At 53.0% G+C, this 17,494-nt stretch overlaps 1 protein-coding gene across 1 annotated transcript in view; it reads left to right on the top strand.

The window, feature by feature from the left end:
- RBPMS (RNA binding protein, mRNA processing factor) overlaps positions 1-17,494 on the top strand; it is a 174,419-nt gene that overhangs the window by 139,952 nt on the left and 16,973 nt on the right. The window contains exon 7 of the mRNA XM_077814332.1: positions 14,800-14,869. Coding sequence (XP_077670458.1) covers positions 14,800-14,862 — 63 coding nt within the window. The 3' untranslated portion in view covers positions 14,863-14,869. The remainder of the gene's footprint in view (positions 1-14,799; positions 14,870-17,494) is intronic.

The following is a 17,494-nucleotide window of genomic DNA, read 5'->3' as shown; positions in this document are numbered from 1 at the left end:
GCAGATTCTTTTCTGCAACTGAGCACATCGTTCCTCCGTCTCCATTGGCAGGTGACGCCGGAGTTAGACAGACTCGGCCACCTTTGGAAAGTGCACAAGCAAGCACTGCCTGCCGAGAGAGGCCATTTTAGAGCCAGCCACTCGCCTTTAGAGCTGTCACACTCCACTGTGGTAGCATAGCCCCATTGAGCTGTTCCCTTTACACTGTCAGCCACTCGCATGAGGGAAGAGCGGGTCTCAAACTACTTTCTACAATACCTAGTAAATCCACCCCGGCTGTATCTGCTCCCCAGGCTGTGGGTAATTGTCCTCCTTCCACTATTAATGCTGAATGCATTTCCACTGGAGCTGAGCCCAAGGGTTACCGACTAGCGAGGGAGGCTGAAAATGTAGAAAGGCTGACCTTGTTCAAGGGTAAACGTGGGAGAATTCCCGTTCACGCTGCTGCTGCGGATCTGTCTGCGACTGAAAGTGTTGAGTGGGGTGTACGTGTCTGTCCAGGATGAAAAGCCACCAGACAGTGAGAACAAAACTCACCGCTAGATTCAGAGATTTTAGGGCCTGAAGGGACCAACAGGATGGTGCGTTTCTATTCTGGGCTGTAAAAGTTCTTTTCCCACACTGTGCGTTAAAGGGCCAGACTGGCGGACAAATAGCCGTGCCAGGCTATCATGTACGGCTGCAATGCTGCAGGCTCGGTATAAAACCCAAGGCCTTTCCTTGTTTCCTCTGCCCAGGAAGGGCTGGGGGTCAGTGCTTAAAGCACGGCAGTTGGGGAGAATGGCTCTAAATACATGAGTTGATTAGTTATGGGCCAGTTTTTCAAAAGACCCCGACACCCAGCAGCCCCCCTTGTTTGCCATCGTGGGTAGGGACTGCTTTTGGAAAGGCTAGCCTAAACTTAGCCCACAGATTCTCAAGAGAGGGACCTGGACTGGACCAACAGCCCAGGATCCAGGGGCATAAGCCAGGGCTGAGCATAAGCACAAGCTGCCACTTGGGGCTGCCCAACCGCTTGCTGACTCAGTAACTTAGCAGACCCTGGCCCTGGAGGGGCAGAAACACTTGACTCTGGGTTTCCTCCCCCTTGGCAATGTACATCCATGCAGCTGGCTTGCCCGCGCCAGGCCTACCCTTAGAGAGACCCGCTGGTAATGCAGGGATGTTCCCTACAGCAATTCAGATAGTTCATGGAAACGCAGGAACTCAAGTGAGCTCATGAACTTCAGCTTGAAGCAAAGTGCCTGTGACGGGGAGGAAAAGGAAAATGAACTCCAAATGGAGGGCCATGTTTTATTCACAACCAGCAGTGGAGCAGCCTGCTGGCTAACGCAATCCAGCCAGCCCAGCAAAGTGGAAGGCAGAAACACCAAGTAATGTACGCTCTGTCACAAGCACTTTTCTGCTTGTTGAACCCTGAAGTTGGGACCCCTAATGGCCCTTGATAGCAGGAGTGCTGTAGTTAAAAATTAACGAGCAAGAGGAATAATTAAATATGGATGACGAGCACTCACTGTGGACTTGGCCTGCCAGCAGGCTGAGCACGCCTGGCTGCTCCCGAACGGCTCGGCGCGGCAGGCAACGCTCGAACATCTCGGTCTGCTCGAGGGCGTTCCTGAAAGCAATGCCCCGTTAGCACTGGTGGGAGGGGCTCGGTCGCAGGCAGCCCCGTTGCTAGGAGAAATGGGCCCAAGGAAGGCTGTCCATGCCAGGGCGGGGGGCAGAGAGAAGAGCGGCAGGCCACGCCTGCTTGTCAACCTCCTCGCCCAAGCAACGACCTTCCCTGTCCGCCCTCCCCTGTTGTCCCCACTGTGCAGCATGGTGCCAGGCCCTGGCCCAAGACATGGCAGGTGTCACCCTGTGGCTCCCCGAGCCCCAACCCCTTCACTGTAGCGTCTACCCACAGCTGCAGGCCCAGCTCCTCTCAGATCCTGTAAAGCCCCTTGCTCAGAATCCTGCCTTATTTCTTCCTCATCCCCTTCTTCTCTGCACTTGCTCCTCCTCCTGGCCTTTCTAGTCTCAGACATTCCTTTCGTTGGGGTTTTATACTTCCCCTCCCCATCCTTCGTTCCATGCTCTCCCCCTTCCTCCCAGCAGGGGCTGTTGGCTCAGGGGGGCTGAGCGGCCCATAGCCTTGCCATCTGCGGCATGGCATGGGGTGAGACGAGTGAGTCTGATTTAGCGGGGGTGATGAGCCAAGGACTAGTGCAGGGGAAGGGCCATGGTGGCAACATGTGATTTGGTTGGTGGGGAGTGTCCCTTGGATGTATGTGCTCATCTGGCTGGTAGATGGTCTAGCTGGCCAGTGGCTCCTGGGGGTGATCAGTCTGCTGGGGTTCACCAAAACCAGAGCAAACCAGCAGGGATGCAGACAAAGGCCTTGCAGCTGGGCCACCAGAACCTGGATCAGAGCTTCCCTGAAACATAGGAGCGAAATTTCAGCTGCACAGCTCTCGTTACCCAGTTCTGCCACCCATACTCACATGGAGCAATCCCGTCTCTGGGCCCAGCCCCACTGATTTCTATGGACATGCTGGCAGAATAATGCCCTGCTCATTGGGAGTACATGTGACAGAATTGCACCCAGTGGTTACACTGTGGGTATAAAAGGCATGTGGCTGGCCAGGTCTCAGACCTGGCCTCATGCTTCCCTTCTCTGAGCGCGGCTGGGGCAGGGAGCCACATGGAGATGGCATGTCGTGTTTTCCAACCCTGGTGAGAGCCCAGGCTTGTTATGGGAGGGAGCATTGGATAGTTCAGGTAGAAATGGGAGTATACATCCTTTGGTGAATGTAGGAAAATTAACCATTGGCATGCGGTGGATTCTCCATTCATTGGAATGAACATTGGGTGTATCTTATGCTCAAATAAATTGGTTAGTCTCTAAGGTGCCACAAGTCCTCCTGTTCTTTTTGCTTTCTAACAGAGCCACTCTAGTTTAACCACACACTAACCGGGCTGGATGCAGGAATCCCTGGATGAGGTCATAGGGCTTGTGCTATGCTGGGGGTCAGATGATCACAATGGTCCCTGCTAGCCTTATACTCTAGCTATGAATCTATGCAATGCAGTCTACCTCCTATAGCCCTCCATCCTCCTGTTCCGTTCCTGGGGCCAAACTATTGCTTTGGGCTTCTCTCGTGTTCAGTATGTCTACTTGTCTAGCCCTAGCTGGGCTTGCCCCAAGCACCAGATGCGAACACCCCCAAGCTAGCCAGCATTTCCACTGTACAGCTGCTTGCAGAGGGTGATTACTCAGCTGTGACAGTAGCATTCAAGGGCTCAGCCCCAGAGGTGGCTGCATTTACGAAACCGTAAATGAAACCAGGCCACGTAAGTTATGAGACTGAAGCAGCGCAGAGGCTGGTAGGTGCAGAGGCTTTTTTGTGCTTCTGCAGCTCGTGCTAAGCTCGCAGGCTTTGGTCCCTATTCTGCTCTAGCAGCGTTGGGATCTAGTGATGGGCAAACAAACTGAAAATTAAATTGTTAGGGTGCCAGTTAAGTGCTCAGAGTATTTGCTGTGAGATATACGTAGAGGACTATTAGTAATATGTGCCAATGACTTTTCAAGGGCAGTGGATTATAACTTATTTTTAATGCACATAAAAGATGAGCATGAACTTTGTAATGATGAAAATGAAGGGCTAACAGCGCTGGCATTTGCCACATGCCGGCTGGGGATTCCCTGAGGCCAGCTATGCTAATGCATTTCTGCCCTGAAACACCTTCACGACTCCAGGGTGGGGGGGCCTCTCCTAGTGGAGGCTGCCAGTCAGCCCAAGTCGGCTGGTGGTTTGGTAACATGGGGAAATGGCAATCCATGGCTCATGTAATCCAACAGCTTGTCACTAGTGACCAGATCAGGGTTTAAAGGCAGCACGTCACAGAGGAGCTGAGAATCCAGAGAGCTTTGCACAAAGTACTTACATAGCTGGCCCTACTTTGGGGGGAAAGGAGTTAGCAAGAAGGTGAAAGGTTTCCAGATTTGCCACAGAGAGGAATTTTCCTGCATGAATGGCCACCTCTGACCTACTGAGAACCCATTTGTCTCAGGCACCAGGTCACATCTGACCCATACTGAGAACATATTTGCCCGGGGCACCTGGCTGCTTCTGGACCCATATTCAGAATGTGTTTGCCTAGAGCACCAGGCGACACCGGGGCTACACTCAGAATGGTTGCCAACGGCCCCCAGCCACGTCTGACCCGCACTGCAAACGTTGGTCCATGGCACCCACTGGCTGGAGCTTTGGGTTATTTTATAATATCATTGTGTTTCCACAATGAAAGTGGACTTACAAAAACCACTGGTGAGAAGTTTTCTTCTCTTTCAGCTTGGGCAACTAGAGAAGCGGGGGTTTGCTCATCGCCTTTTGTTCAGAAGTGCACTGAAGGTGGCTGCAAATAGACAAGGGTTTTCCAGATAAGTTCCACAGTACCTTTAAAGACTTCTGGCCCAATCCCATCAGTTTCACTGAGGCAAAACCCCCCTGGAGGTCAATGAGAGCAGGCTCCGTCCATTTATTTACAAGTAACAGTTCACAGTGCAATCCGCAGCGTCTGAATGATCAGAATCCGGCCCTAAAGCAGAGCTCGCCAGTGGAATCTAGCCAATGGGTAAAGCTGTCTCAGGAATATTCAGCCAGCTTTTAATTACCTTATTTAACTTTCTAATTAAAGCTAATTGGGAGAGCAGTTGAGAGCTTTGTAGTATGTTACCTGGGGATCTGAAAGCACTTTCTAAACATTAATTAACCCCCATGAGACGTATCTCAGTGAGTGAGCGGCTTGGCCAATGACTCACAGCCCAGCATTGCTGTGGCACACAGTAAAACACTGGTTTGCAGTCCCCTGCTCTGGCCAGGAGACAACACAAACAGTTAAGCTCTGGAGGCCATATAATAGAGATGGAAACGAACCTTTTGTGGAGGAGAGCTGAACCCACCAATACTTGCCATTAGGGTTGAGCAAACTGCTTTGCTTCAAAAACCAACTTCAGAGTTAGGCAAAAGGCCAGATTTTCAGATACTGGTATTTACGGGAAGAAAGCTGATGAATATTACTGCAGATATATACTTGTCTTATCAAATAGCATTTGACAGGCAAAACCTGCAATGTACCTGAGATGCAGAAAGCTCACTGTGTTGGTGAATTACAAGGAAATGTACTTAGCAGTATGATCCTCCCTTCTCTAACAAGTTTGCAAACGCAAGATACAGAATCATTTAATGTGCATCTTAGTCACGTCTAACTTGAGTAATAAACCGTGTGTCCGACAGATCTTTATTTCTACTTTATCAGGCACACTAAGTCTGATGATTTTGCTCACCGCTTTTATTATTGCAGGGATCTGGGAAATGGAGCAAACAGAAGCAGGATTAGATCTTGCACAGATGAATGTACAGAATTTAAGTCAGCATGCTCTCCACACAACTGTTCTGGGCTGTAATTGAGTGAGCTCTTCCCAGATAAGCGTGGCTAGGCCAAGTCATTGCTGGAATAGGAGCCTGACTACGCTCACCTATGTGCTGCAGGACATGGCACTGGTGACTGAATGCAGACGCTGCCTCTGTCTGTTGAGAGCCAGCCTGGTGCTAGAGGGCATGCTTCGGCTGGAGGCATTGTCTTTCCAACAAGACGTGAGCCTGAGACTCTGGGGCATTTCTTCCCATTTGATCTCATGGCCCTTGTCCCACTATCAGTTGTCTCTGGGCACATTTTAATTTGCGTAATTAGGCATTCCCTCTACTTAAAATTCTCTGCAGCGGGTAATTTAGGTGTGAAGTCCTTTGCCTCCGTCTATCTTTAACTGTTGTATAGAGTTGCCATGTGCTGTTAAAAATCTTGCATGTTCCAGCCCCACTGCGGTTGCATTTCAATTTGTGCAAATGCTTGGAATTCTTAGAGATGAAAGGCACTTATATTAATATCAGCGATCATTATTATATACCGGCCAGTGCCAGAACTTTAGCTGGTATATGAAGAGATACCAGAGATAAGTTCCTATTCGGCATAATGAAAACACAACTGCAGACTTATAGGTTTGCAGTGATAATGGTCAAGAGATTTTTAAAAACACAGGTAGCCACATAATTTCCTAGTAGCTACCAGCTGAGGAATTTCAAAGGTATGGGTTAGTACCATAAAAGCCAGTTGTGAGCCCTCCAGAGAGAGATGCTAATAGCAGAAGAATGGACCATTTTCACTAAATTCACACATGTGGGGTAAAAATGTTCCTGTTTCTGAAGAGTCACTGAGAAGGTAGCTCAGATAATGAGTGTGGCTTGGCCCGTGGCAAAGTTCAGGCAAACAGGAATAGAAGTGAAGTGACAGATTTCAGTCCCTAGTGAGGTCAGGAGATGCGCGGTACACATCTGAGGGCCGAACGCGGCCCATGCTCCCAGACAGTAATTCCCTCATTTGTATTGTACCAAGCAAGAGATTGTCATGATACTAGAGCTGTGGATGAGTTATTTCCTATACCACAGGTCCTGGCCACACTCTCAGGGTGAGTGCCTCACACTCACCCGTATGCTGGTTGAAAGGGCCAGAGTGGCATAAAGGGTCCCTAACAGCCCCACTTCTGGGGGCAGGGAGAAGGGGATTCCCCCACTGCAGGGAACCCCATACAAGCCCTGGTGTAGTGGGCAGACTGAGGGCAGAAGAGGTATGCCAGGAGCAGGGCCCCCGGCATGCAGCACTGTGTGGTGTCCCGGCAATGCTGCAGCCCACAGCACAGCCTGGGGAGACTGCTACAATTAGCCAGGCCCCCCCAGGGCTGTCTGAGTGATGCCAGGGGCCTCTCCAGTCCCCAGAGCAACCCATGCTCAGGACGTGCAGAGGTTGCTTAACCCCCCTCTCCGGGGGCTAGGAATTCTGTGATGCATCTCTCAGAACATCTCGCCCACCAAGGTCAGAGAGAAACAATGGCCTAGCCAGTGCAATGACACTGCAGTGCGTTTAAAGGCAATATAGCACCAGTAGGTACCTCTGCAAGAACAGCTGGGTTCTAGCTGTATTAGGAACTACAGAGCTACTCACCCAGGTCTGGCATCAGCCTTTAACACATGAGCTTAGGGCGAGAGACCATTCTCTGGAGCCGCTGTATCCAGGGATTATTTCAGAGCCCCCAGCACTCTCCCAGCTAACCAAGTTCTCCTTTAGCTCATGCACCAGAGGCCCCTGGCTGTGGGCCTGAAGGTCCCTGGCTTTCAGGGATGACAGGATGTGTTGTAGGTAGCCACAGATGGGGAGAATGGCATTATCTTCTGTTTCCATGGTGGCTCATCTGCCCCTCTGTGGCCATGCAATGTAGCTCCTGGTTGCCCAGAGCTGGGCTAGCCCAGTCTTAAGCAGAGCCGGCTGACCTGTTCTAGCTTCCTGTATTAGTATGAAGCGTGACAGCAGACAGGTAACATAGTGAGTGTGGTGAGTGCATGGAAGTGAGTGTGCAGAGGGGTAGCCGGGAGCCATGCTACAGCACCGCTCCAGGAGCAGGGCGAGCTGCCAGTCTTGGGCACAGCCGTGGGAATTAGACTGTCTTCTGCCTCCCTTCTTCCCCTCTTTGTTCTTTCCTTTCTTCCTCTCTGGAAAACACCAGCTCTCAATCATTTTGGATCACCCTGGGCACCTTTATCCAACCCACAGGATGCACCAATCTCCACCTGCTGCACCCTGACACTGACAGTAGTTACACACATTTATCCTCCCCCTCCCCCCGCATTCTATCATATGCTGTCCTAAGCTCTGCGCCAACCCACTGTGGTAGCAATGCGCTCCCCCCCCCGACACACACCCCCCCCCCCCCCCCCGGCCCTTACCACCTATCCCAGGAAGGCAACGCCAATGCTGCCATTTGACTAGTGAATTCATGGACTCAGAGGCAGCAAACCATAAGTAAGGGGTACGTGTTTCCTTTTATTTCCTCCCCACACACACATTTCTATTACAAATCGGGGCTATTTCAGCATGGCGGGGGAAGACATTCAGAGCCTGTTAAGCCGAGTGGGAGTTAAACAACTACATCTCCTTTTATCCTGCTGGAAATTCAGCCCAGAATTTTCTACCAGGAAAAACAAATGCCCATTTCCTCTGCTGATCCGAAGACAGCCATTACCTCCCCCCTCTGGGGAGGTGAGTAGCAGGGGCTTTTGGTGGTGTGCTGCCCAATGGCAGTTCTGCACAGTGTGCAGCCAGGCAAATAAGAGAAGCAATGACATTGCCCCCAAACAGTAGATACAGAAACAGCTGATACGGCTTATCAGGTGCCAGTTCTACCTGCTGCCGGCTCCTGGGTACTTGGGCTGGGTACCCAAGTAATGCCTTGGGAGGGTGCTCAGCATTCCACCATGTTCCGATGTGCTGTGGTAACGCCATGGCCAGAGGGAAGCGGGAACGCGTGGAACTGGAGGGGGGAAAACACAGGAATGTTTGTCATGTTCAGAGGAATAAATGACTGAAAAAGGGATCTGTCTGCCTGTCATGGGCTGTGGCCCTAGGACAGTTCCAGTGCTGTTTAATAGGGTTCGGGCAAATAGGCACTTTACCTCCCTTCCCTGTGTTCATGTAGCACCCAGTGAGTTCCAGAGCCATCTCTTTGTTTTGAATTAACCCAAGGATGAAGTACACCCAGCTCCCATGTCTTGGGGGCCAGGGCAATTGTAGCATAGGTATGGCTGGCCAAGGCGTATGGGACTTTCACTCTCATCTCGAAATCTGCTTAGAGCTGGGAGTCTCCAAGCAGGTAACACTCCCCTGCTTTATGGATGGGGCGGGAGAAGGATGCACAGAACCATGGTGTATCGGCACCGTACGGGCACCTGTATGAACAGCAACCCCAAAGGCTCAGTATGAGCAGATGCAGCTCCACTCAGTCCAGTAACATTGTGGCTGCATTTGGCCCTGGGAGCGTGCCTGCACTGAAGGCTAATTCAGCAAGAGAGCTACCTATATAACTAGCTCTGTACTCGCAAAAGGAAAAGGAGTACTTGTGGCATCTTAGAGACCAACCAATTTATTATGTTCCTGCTTGTGCCAGAGGCAGGCCACACAGAGGTGGGGCTTCATGGTCCCTACCAGAGTCAGAGCCCGCCTGGATTAACAATGAGCTGTAGTTAAAAGGATACTGTCAGCTCCTTTCAGCCTACATTTAACCTACCTTCCAAACAACACAGCCCACCTGGCAAGGCCAGGCTGATAGCACGTTCATAGGGAAAGGGGGTCCCTGCAGAGCCCCAGAAACTGAAGCTGCTGCTGCCCAGAGCACATGGAGAGCAGCAGCACAAATGCCCCTGCTGTGCCCCTCGGCCGAGTCATCCAACCAGGGTGTGTTACCTAGCCCACAGCATCCAGACATCCGAATAGCTACCACGTGTTCCTGGATTACCCTCACAATGCTCCTGGCAGCTAGGGACCCTTATTACCCCATTTACAGACCTGGTTGGGTGAATGGCACCAGGATTTCTACAGGGGTACAAAAATCACGGTGTGAGGAAACTGGGGAGGTAGAGACTGGAGCCAGGGGAAGTGCTGTGCAGCATAGAGTAAGTGTATTCCTGGACCCGGTGGCTGGCCCTCACTCCAGTGAAAGATGGGAAATGGCAATAAGACCAGAAGTGAAAGAAGAGTAGGCAGGCGCCCACAGGTCGGCAGGGAAGGTCCTGGAGCCAGGAACGCGCGTGGCTAGGAGGAACTTCCTTTGCTTACTAGGCCTTCTTGTTTCATCTGCCTCGAAATGGGGCCTGTGAGCGTTCCAGACGGCTCGGCCCCTAGTTCCACTCAGTGGTTGTATGGCTGCTGTTCAAGAGCTGGGTACTATTAGCTGCTGGTTTGGTCCACCGTAGGGCCGGCGCTCACAGGTTTATCACGGCTCTCGTGCTTCTGGGTTGTTTGCACCTGTCTATGAATACATGATGGAAGGTGCCAACACGGGAAGTGTCCCTGATTCCAAATGGCCGTCAACTGCCATGCCAGCGAATGGGGCTAACGCTGACATGATGGGCACCATGTCCCTACAGTCTGCGTGGGTAAGGGAGGCTGCCCTTGAGAAAGATATCTGCCACCTCCCATTGTTTCCAATGAGATTGAAGCCAGGCCCACAGGTAATGTGGCTGTCACTGCATGTTTCAGGGGGCTGGACTGGGCACAGGGACTGTGAGGAGCAGCAGAGACCCTGTGATGGGGAGCGCGGGGGGGGAATCAGGAGTGTGATTTAGAGGTTGCAGGGGCATGCGGGTGCAGGGAGAGGCAGAGGACAGTGATGGAGTGGGAGATGGAGGGGATCCAGTGGCAGTGCCCACAGCCCAGGGCGAGTGTTGGGTACGGGTAGCAGCTAGGGGAAGGACTGCCAACTGGCAAAGGGGTTGTAGGATTCTCTCACAGGATTTCAGCACCTGCAGGAGGAGCTGTTGCTGTGACACGAGAAGCCCCTCTGATCCCGTGTTTTTCGAGGCTGGCAGAGCTGTGTGCGAGAGCCTCGGGCCTGAGGACACAGACCGGCCCTGCCACTAAGCCCTGCCTACATTTATGATGCTAGAGCAGAGAGAGGGTGCCGGGGTAGTGGGAGGGAGGGAGTCAGGGAGGTGGTGCTGCTGGGTCTGAGGGAGGGGAGTGAAGGCAGTAATAGGAAATGGCTGGCAGTTCCCCTATGTTAGGGGTGAGGAGAGGGTGAGGGGAGTTAAAAAGTCAAAAGATGGACTAAGAAGTCTGGCTTGCTGATTTTAAAAACATCTCCTGCTGTGTGGGGGCCAATCATGATTTATAGGAATTTGACTCACGATTTTGGCAATACTGTGTCTGTAGGCAGGAGTGAGCCTGCTGTGCGAGGCACGGCACATACACAGACCTAAGCGTTGGCAACTGTCTCTGTTCACATGGTTTTACTTAAGCAAGTAGAACTAACTCTTCAGTGCTTGTATTCAGGGCTGATCTCCTCCACTGAGCCCTGTGGCCTGGGGGCTGGCTGCGAGGGCTGCCAGGCACATTCATGGCACGGAAGCAGCCATTGGTAGAATTCTTGGTGCCCTCCAGGCTCCACGCATACAGGCATGGGCCCGGGCACTGTGTCTGCCACAGCAAGCAGCTTCTCTCAGCCGCTCTGCTCTCAGTGGGGTTGATTTAGGCTGCAGGCTCTTGAGTATGGCACCAGTTCTGCTCCTCTTTCTCTCCACACCAGCAGTCTGGATCCAGACCTGGACTGTGGCCAAGGGGCTAAGGTGTGGCTGATCCCAGTGCCTTGGGTCCAGACTGGGTCACACTTCAAATAGCCAAGGGTATTGCTGATGAGGCTCTTACAGCCTGCAGTGATGCTCATTGCCTGCTTTGGGCACGAGGGCTTTCACAGCTCCTGCTACCTGGACATCCTGCTCATTTGGTTCCCATGTCAACACAACGGCATCCGGGCCCGCTACATGATAAGCCCAGCCTGGCAGAACTGTCGGCAAAAGAGCTCTTGCTCCTTCTCACATCTCTAGCACCAGGGACAGACTCTACACTAGTCTGCGCAGCGGGCCACACCCGGCTAGTCCCTTAAATCAAGGGCTTCACAACCTCTCTGATCCACAGTTAGCAGCCTACCATCTGGAGAGCAATCCGCCTGCTACACAGACACCTCTGTCCGCTGGCTACACGCAGACGCCGCCCCACCGGCCTTTGTCCACCTGCTACACGCAGATGCTGCCCTGTGAGCCTCACCCCTGGCTACACACAGACACTGCAAAAGCAACTACAAACAGTAACCGCGAGCGTTAACTATTTTGACGTCTGCGGGACCAGGTAGCTTGCATCCAACAGATTAGTTTAGAAAGTATTGGCAGGCATGATCTCCGAAACGTTGCTATTCCTGTTTAACAAACCTCAGATCCCTGGGAAAGTTCCAGAGGGCTGGAAAATAGCTAATTTCAGAAAGGTCACTACAGGCCAGTTACCCGGACATCGATCAGTAAATAATTAAAGGCTTGCAGCATAATTAATAACCAGCATGGTTTTATGGAAAACAGGTATTGTCAAGCAAACTTGATATTGGATGAGATAACAAGGTCAGCTGAGAAAAGTAACTGTATTGAGATAACATGCTTAAAACAGGATGAGTTTCAATACAGCCAAATGTGCTCGGGGTGGGCGCAGTGCCCCGTGGCCCCCCCGCCTTGAAGCCGGACCCACGGCTGGCCACAGTGCGGTGTCGGAACCGGTAGGCACTAGCCCGCCTCAGCTGGGCAGCACCGCCGAGGGGACTTTTCACATCCCAGTCGGCGGTGCTGCCCAGAGTGACCCAGTGCCTGAAATGCCGTCGCGACCCGAATTTTGAAAACCGGGGCCGCTCTCGTCTGTGCCATGCAGGAGGTCAGACCAGATGGTCTGTCCCGTCTGGCCTTATAACCTATGACTCTGATACATTCCTCTCTATCAAAGCTGCCAGCCACAGGGGTTAGGAATAAAATACTTTGTCTGGCAGAGAAAGTTTCCCTCCTTAATTTTCAGACCAGTGGTTATTAGGATACTCCAGAGTTCTTACCCAAAGTAGTTTTTCCAGGCCATCTTCATCAGGAGAACAAGCTCAGAGCTTCCCCAGCAAGATCCATGGCTTTCACCTATACAGAAATAGTCAATGCATCCCATGAGGCGAGCAGTCTCCTGACATCTCTACATCCCTCCACCAAACACTGCAGAGCGGAGGTAGTGCCAGATTCTGCACTTGGCTACCAGCTTCTGTCCCATTCTCCCTCAGTGTCTCCTTCCCTTCTGGCTCCACTGACATGCTGTGGATACAAACCAAAATCTGATAACAGCCCCCCCACCCCGAGAGCGCCAAGGGGCCAGCAGCAGTACCTGAACAATGAAATATCAAAAGGTATATTTAAAAATGAGTGTGCAAAAGCATGGCACATAATTTGTCCATGTAATTACCGCGATTGCATATCCCAATGATCAGTTAGACATCTAACTGCCTATTTGAACATACAAATTATTTGTGCACAATTGTGCTTTCAGGTCTGACGTTTCAGGACTCATTAACAGCATCCTCACTGGTTATTAATGAAATAAGCTGATGACATCATAATGGGTGCATCGAACAATGATCTCCATGTGCAAGGATCCATGAAACTCCCACTTGTTTCAATTCACATGCGTTTGAGCCCCTGCATTGCGCAATGAATTTCTGGCTTCAAATGAACCCAAAACTTAGTCAAAATCATCAGGTTTCACCCAACTTCAAATGGCTACAATGAGAATCTTCCAAGTTTTGCATGTCAAAGGGCCCAACTACCCTGGAATGAAACTCAGAGCCAGGAGAGCTGGGGTTGGTTTCAAGCTTCATACTCTCTCCCCACCCCCCACCAGTCCTGCCCAACTCTTCCCTCCCTGAGCCCCTGTCCCCACTGGCGGTCGGAGTGGGCTCTTTTCTTGCCTTTCCGTTCTGCCTTGCTCACATTCAGGCACAAAAGGCATCAGTGGGAAATGGTATGTTTCCATATAGCTGGACAAGGCCGCTCAGCGGCCAAGTGAAAATGGTCCCATTTCACTCTGATGGTTGCGGTTGGACACGTTCCATGCATCCTGGCCTGGGACAGAGAGAGCTGGTACACAATGAAGCACCTGCAGGACAGAGAGAAAGGGTTTCAAGGCCTGCTTCTGTCACCCCCACGCTGATTAGCACCTTATACAACAGCAGGCCGAGTGACATCGGAGCAGCTCCTCCCCCATGTCAAGGGGAGTCACACGGCAGAGTCAGGCCCTAATGCAGACCTTGCATTTCACACCCTATTTGTGGGAGCAAAAGCAACTTTTCAGGCCGACCCTGACAGAGTGCCTTCTCCAGAGCCACGTTCTCAGGGCGCGGTCCCTCCTTCTGCAGCTGTCCCTTTAATAGTGTTGGGTGCTGCACATGCCGCTGGAAAGAAGCTGCGTCCCCTCAGCAGGCAGGCATTACTGCTTTCCTACACCCATCTACTGGTGCAGCGAAGGAGGGAGAAGCCATCCTTTCAGCAGCGGAGGATACGCTACGCTCTTAGCGCCGTCTCTGTTGCGTAACAACAGTCCCGCAAGCTCGCCGTCACGTGTGTGCGCTAGAACGCGGTTCTGCGCTGAGTCAAAACGGCACCTCCTCCTTTCCCAGCAGCGCTGCCCACTCTGCAGAGCCAGGGTCCCAGCTGCTAGCGCTCGCCGCTGAAAGAAGCGTTCCCTGCTTTCGGTCCCCCTTGCCCTGCAGAAGGAACAGCCAGGCGCGAATGAGAGCCTCTTTGTGCAGCAGGAAAGGCGCTGTCCATGGAGCGCCAGCGAGTTACTGCTCGGCAAACCTGGCCAACGCCAGGCCCTGGCTTTTATAGGCAGAAAAAACAGTTGTTGTGGCACAGATGGGCCATGGAGCTGTTACAGCATGTTGGGGGGAGGGAGGGGCGAAAACCGAGAACCCCAGCTCTAAGCCACAGCTCCAACTTCGGGTGCGCAGCTCCGGCACTGATCTGCCCCACATCCAGCCCCACAGGTGTGCTCTGGCAGGGGGCCACGAACACTGGCCTCGGCCCTCCCGTTGAATCCGTTGTGCACCGCCACAGGGTTGCAAGTGGAAATGCACGGGTGACATAATGTTGGGTCTGCAGCTCTAAGCTGCCCAGAACTAGAAGGGGGTGGTGTTTGAAGCAGGGGTTTGGGCCAGGCCTGTTTGGCACCTAGGGTGAGCCCAGAACAGGGCCCAGCTCTCGTCCCCTCTTCGCAGAGACCCAGGATGTGGTTTGTGCAGGAGTTGAAGGCGTGTGATGCACCCTAGCTCATGTTTCACTTCCGCCGCTCTTGTCTTTTCAGATGCGCTGGCTCCCTCCCTCAGAGGCTGCTTCTCAGGGCTGGAAGTCCCGTCAGTTCTGCTGAATACTGTGTAAGTGTACGGCTCGGCGTGGGCTTCGCTTCCCTAGCACCAGCTGGAGGCAATGGCTCCTTCCAACCGTCACTGCGGGCAGGCGAGGAAGGGGATGTCCTGCCATAGCAGAATTCACGTCGCGGCCCCCGGCTCTGGTCGGAGTCTGTAGGCCTGGGAGGAACGGCGGTATCTCCTAACGCATCCCCAGTCCCTACGGTCCTCTCCCTTGCTGTCACCGTCTGATAAAGTGACTCAGTGCCCGCAGATGGCATTAGGGGTGGGTGACGGAGCCCAGGGCACCGAAACTGCAGTTGAAGGAAGTCACTGGACAGTGCTGTTGGAGTGGCTGTGATGCCATTCATTCAGTACGAGGCTCCCCCCCGGAGCAGAGCCAGGAGGGGACACCGCTGGCTGCAAGGGAGGGTGCAGCACATGGAAAGACAAGATGTGTGTGTGTGTGTAGGCAAAAGGGCGGGCATTCTGCTCTGTGGGACACGGGGAGCCCACGAAGCAGAACCACATCAAAGGGCCAGACAGGGAGAAAATGCCCTAGCTCTGTAGCTTGAAGGCCAGGAGGAGGCTGCAGGTCTTGTCTGACCTGCATAGCCTAGACTGTATCCTTCACTCGGGGCGCCCCCCTGTGGGTGCCCTAGAGCAGATCGTTCAGAACGCTCACGCGTGCTCAACGAACACATGTGTTTTCTAAACATTGACTGTGAATCTCTCTCCTTCGGGTGCATGTTTAGCCGAACAGAGAGCTAGCGGGCTCTGCTGCTGGAGTGACTGGTTTAGCCTCCGTCAGGCAAAGATGGCGAACATTTTCGTTCACCATTGCTGTGTGTTTCTATCACACACCCTGGAGAACAGGGCCCCAGGTGAACTAACTAAACCCAACAGGCAGGTCTTAGCTCCGTCATTCCCAGCCTGCTTTGTCAGAGCCCCAGGGTAATAGCTGGGTGGCTGGGTACCCTGACCCCACAGCCCTTGTGCCCCATGCCTAGAGCCCCTCTTTCATCCCCTGGCAGACTTACCCTGCCTCTCCCTATGTCTGGCCTGGCCATGCTCTTTCCTGTCCCTTGTTTTTTCTCCACCTTCTCCCTTTGCACCTTGTTTTCTCTTTCTAGTCTTATCCCCCCGTCATTCCTTGCTCTCCCTGCAGCCCATGGGGTCAGGACCCAGGCTATGGTGGCAGAGCAGACACACAGAGCTGGGGCCTGGCACCCTATGGGCACAAGCTGACCCAGGCCCAGCTGTACTGGGGCCCCCTGGAGCAGGGAGGGGAGAGGATTGCAGACACTGCCCACAACTCTGGCCACAGCAGCATGTTTGTGCTGGAGAGTCAGCATGGATTCAGGATCATGCCCAGACACCACTGCTCATCTCCTCGGCCCTGTGCCCCACGGTGCCATGCTGGCAAGGCTGTATTGGGAGCACTCTCTCATAGCTGGCAGCAGTGGGCATGCACCTTCAAAGAGATGTGACGTTAACGTATGTCTCACACTGGCGGTCAGCTTCATGGAGCGTGGCCTGGAGGTGACTAGCAAGGGCTGCCAGGGAAGGCTGGAGAACATAACCCAGGGTTTGGGTGGCTCAGTGCAATGGCTCCGGCTTGTGTGCTCATCCCCAAGCGTTCCTCGTTCACAGGCTCATTGTAGGCACCACGTTCCCTATGTGCCACACAAAGCTGGGGTCCCCACCATCACATTCCTTGTTGAGAGCTGTCTACCTCAGCTCTGCGGGAGCCCACAGCTGAGGTCATAGAGAGGCCTGTGTGCCTGCAGGGCAGGGGTCTTGCAGCACTCGGTGCTCCTGGCCTGAGTTGTCTCTCTTGCTGCGGGGACCTTGTGCCCACGGCAGGCCCTGGCACGCTGAGGGGTGCCCCACGTGCTGCTGCCCTTGTCTATTGCTGACATTTGTGGGTGGTCCCTCATGCAGTTGTATGTGGGGGAGATTCTCCCTGCCAGTGGCCCAGCACTGGCCGATGGCAGTGCAAAGCCGAGAGCAGCCTATCTGAAACACCCAGGCTACCAAGCATGCCCCGCTCCAGACGGCAGGTCTGTCAGTGCCCGTGGAGCTTCTCGCTACTCACCAGTGTCCATAGGGAGTAAATGGCACGAGGAAACTGCCTTTTACCAGCTTCATCACGTTGGGGTATCCTGGTGCCCGCTGGTGGGACATGCTGTGGTCTGACTGATGCCCTCGCAGTGACTGTGCCAATCCTCAGCGCATCCTCATTGTCCAGCTGATTACCATCTCAGCAATACTGTTTCTTACTAGCCTTGAAAGTGCCTGTAATCTGCGCCCCCCCTCAAAACCATCTCTGCTAAGAAACCATGGGATAGACTTCATTTAGAGAGAGACAACCCTAATAAGCGGGTATTTTCTCAGCTGAAAGAATGGCTCAGTCACCCTGCCACTGAATGTTCTGCAGGGGTACAGTCAAAGCTGTAACCCAGACTCATTCAGAATGGCACTGAACTACTCGGTAAATCTTCCAGCAGCATGGCCTCTAGTCACCCGTAGACAACATTCACCACACGTCTGAAGATCCTTGTGTGCATACACAGAGAGGTGGGATCACCTCTGCTTATGACATTAGTGAGACCATTACTAGTTACTGTGTCCCACGCTGATGTCTCACAT

The sequence above is a fragment of the Eretmochelys imbricata genome, chromosome 4, assembly GCF_965152235.1.
Source record: "Eretmochelys imbricata isolate rEreImb1 chromosome 4, rEreImb1.hap1, whole genome shotgun sequence".
In the NCBI taxonomy this organism is placed as follows: domain Eukaryota; kingdom Metazoa; phylum Chordata; order Testudines; family Cheloniidae; genus Eretmochelys; species Eretmochelys imbricata.
The sequence above is the reverse complement of the archived record's forward strand: the minus strand, read 5'-3'. Positions and strand labels throughout refer to the sequence as shown.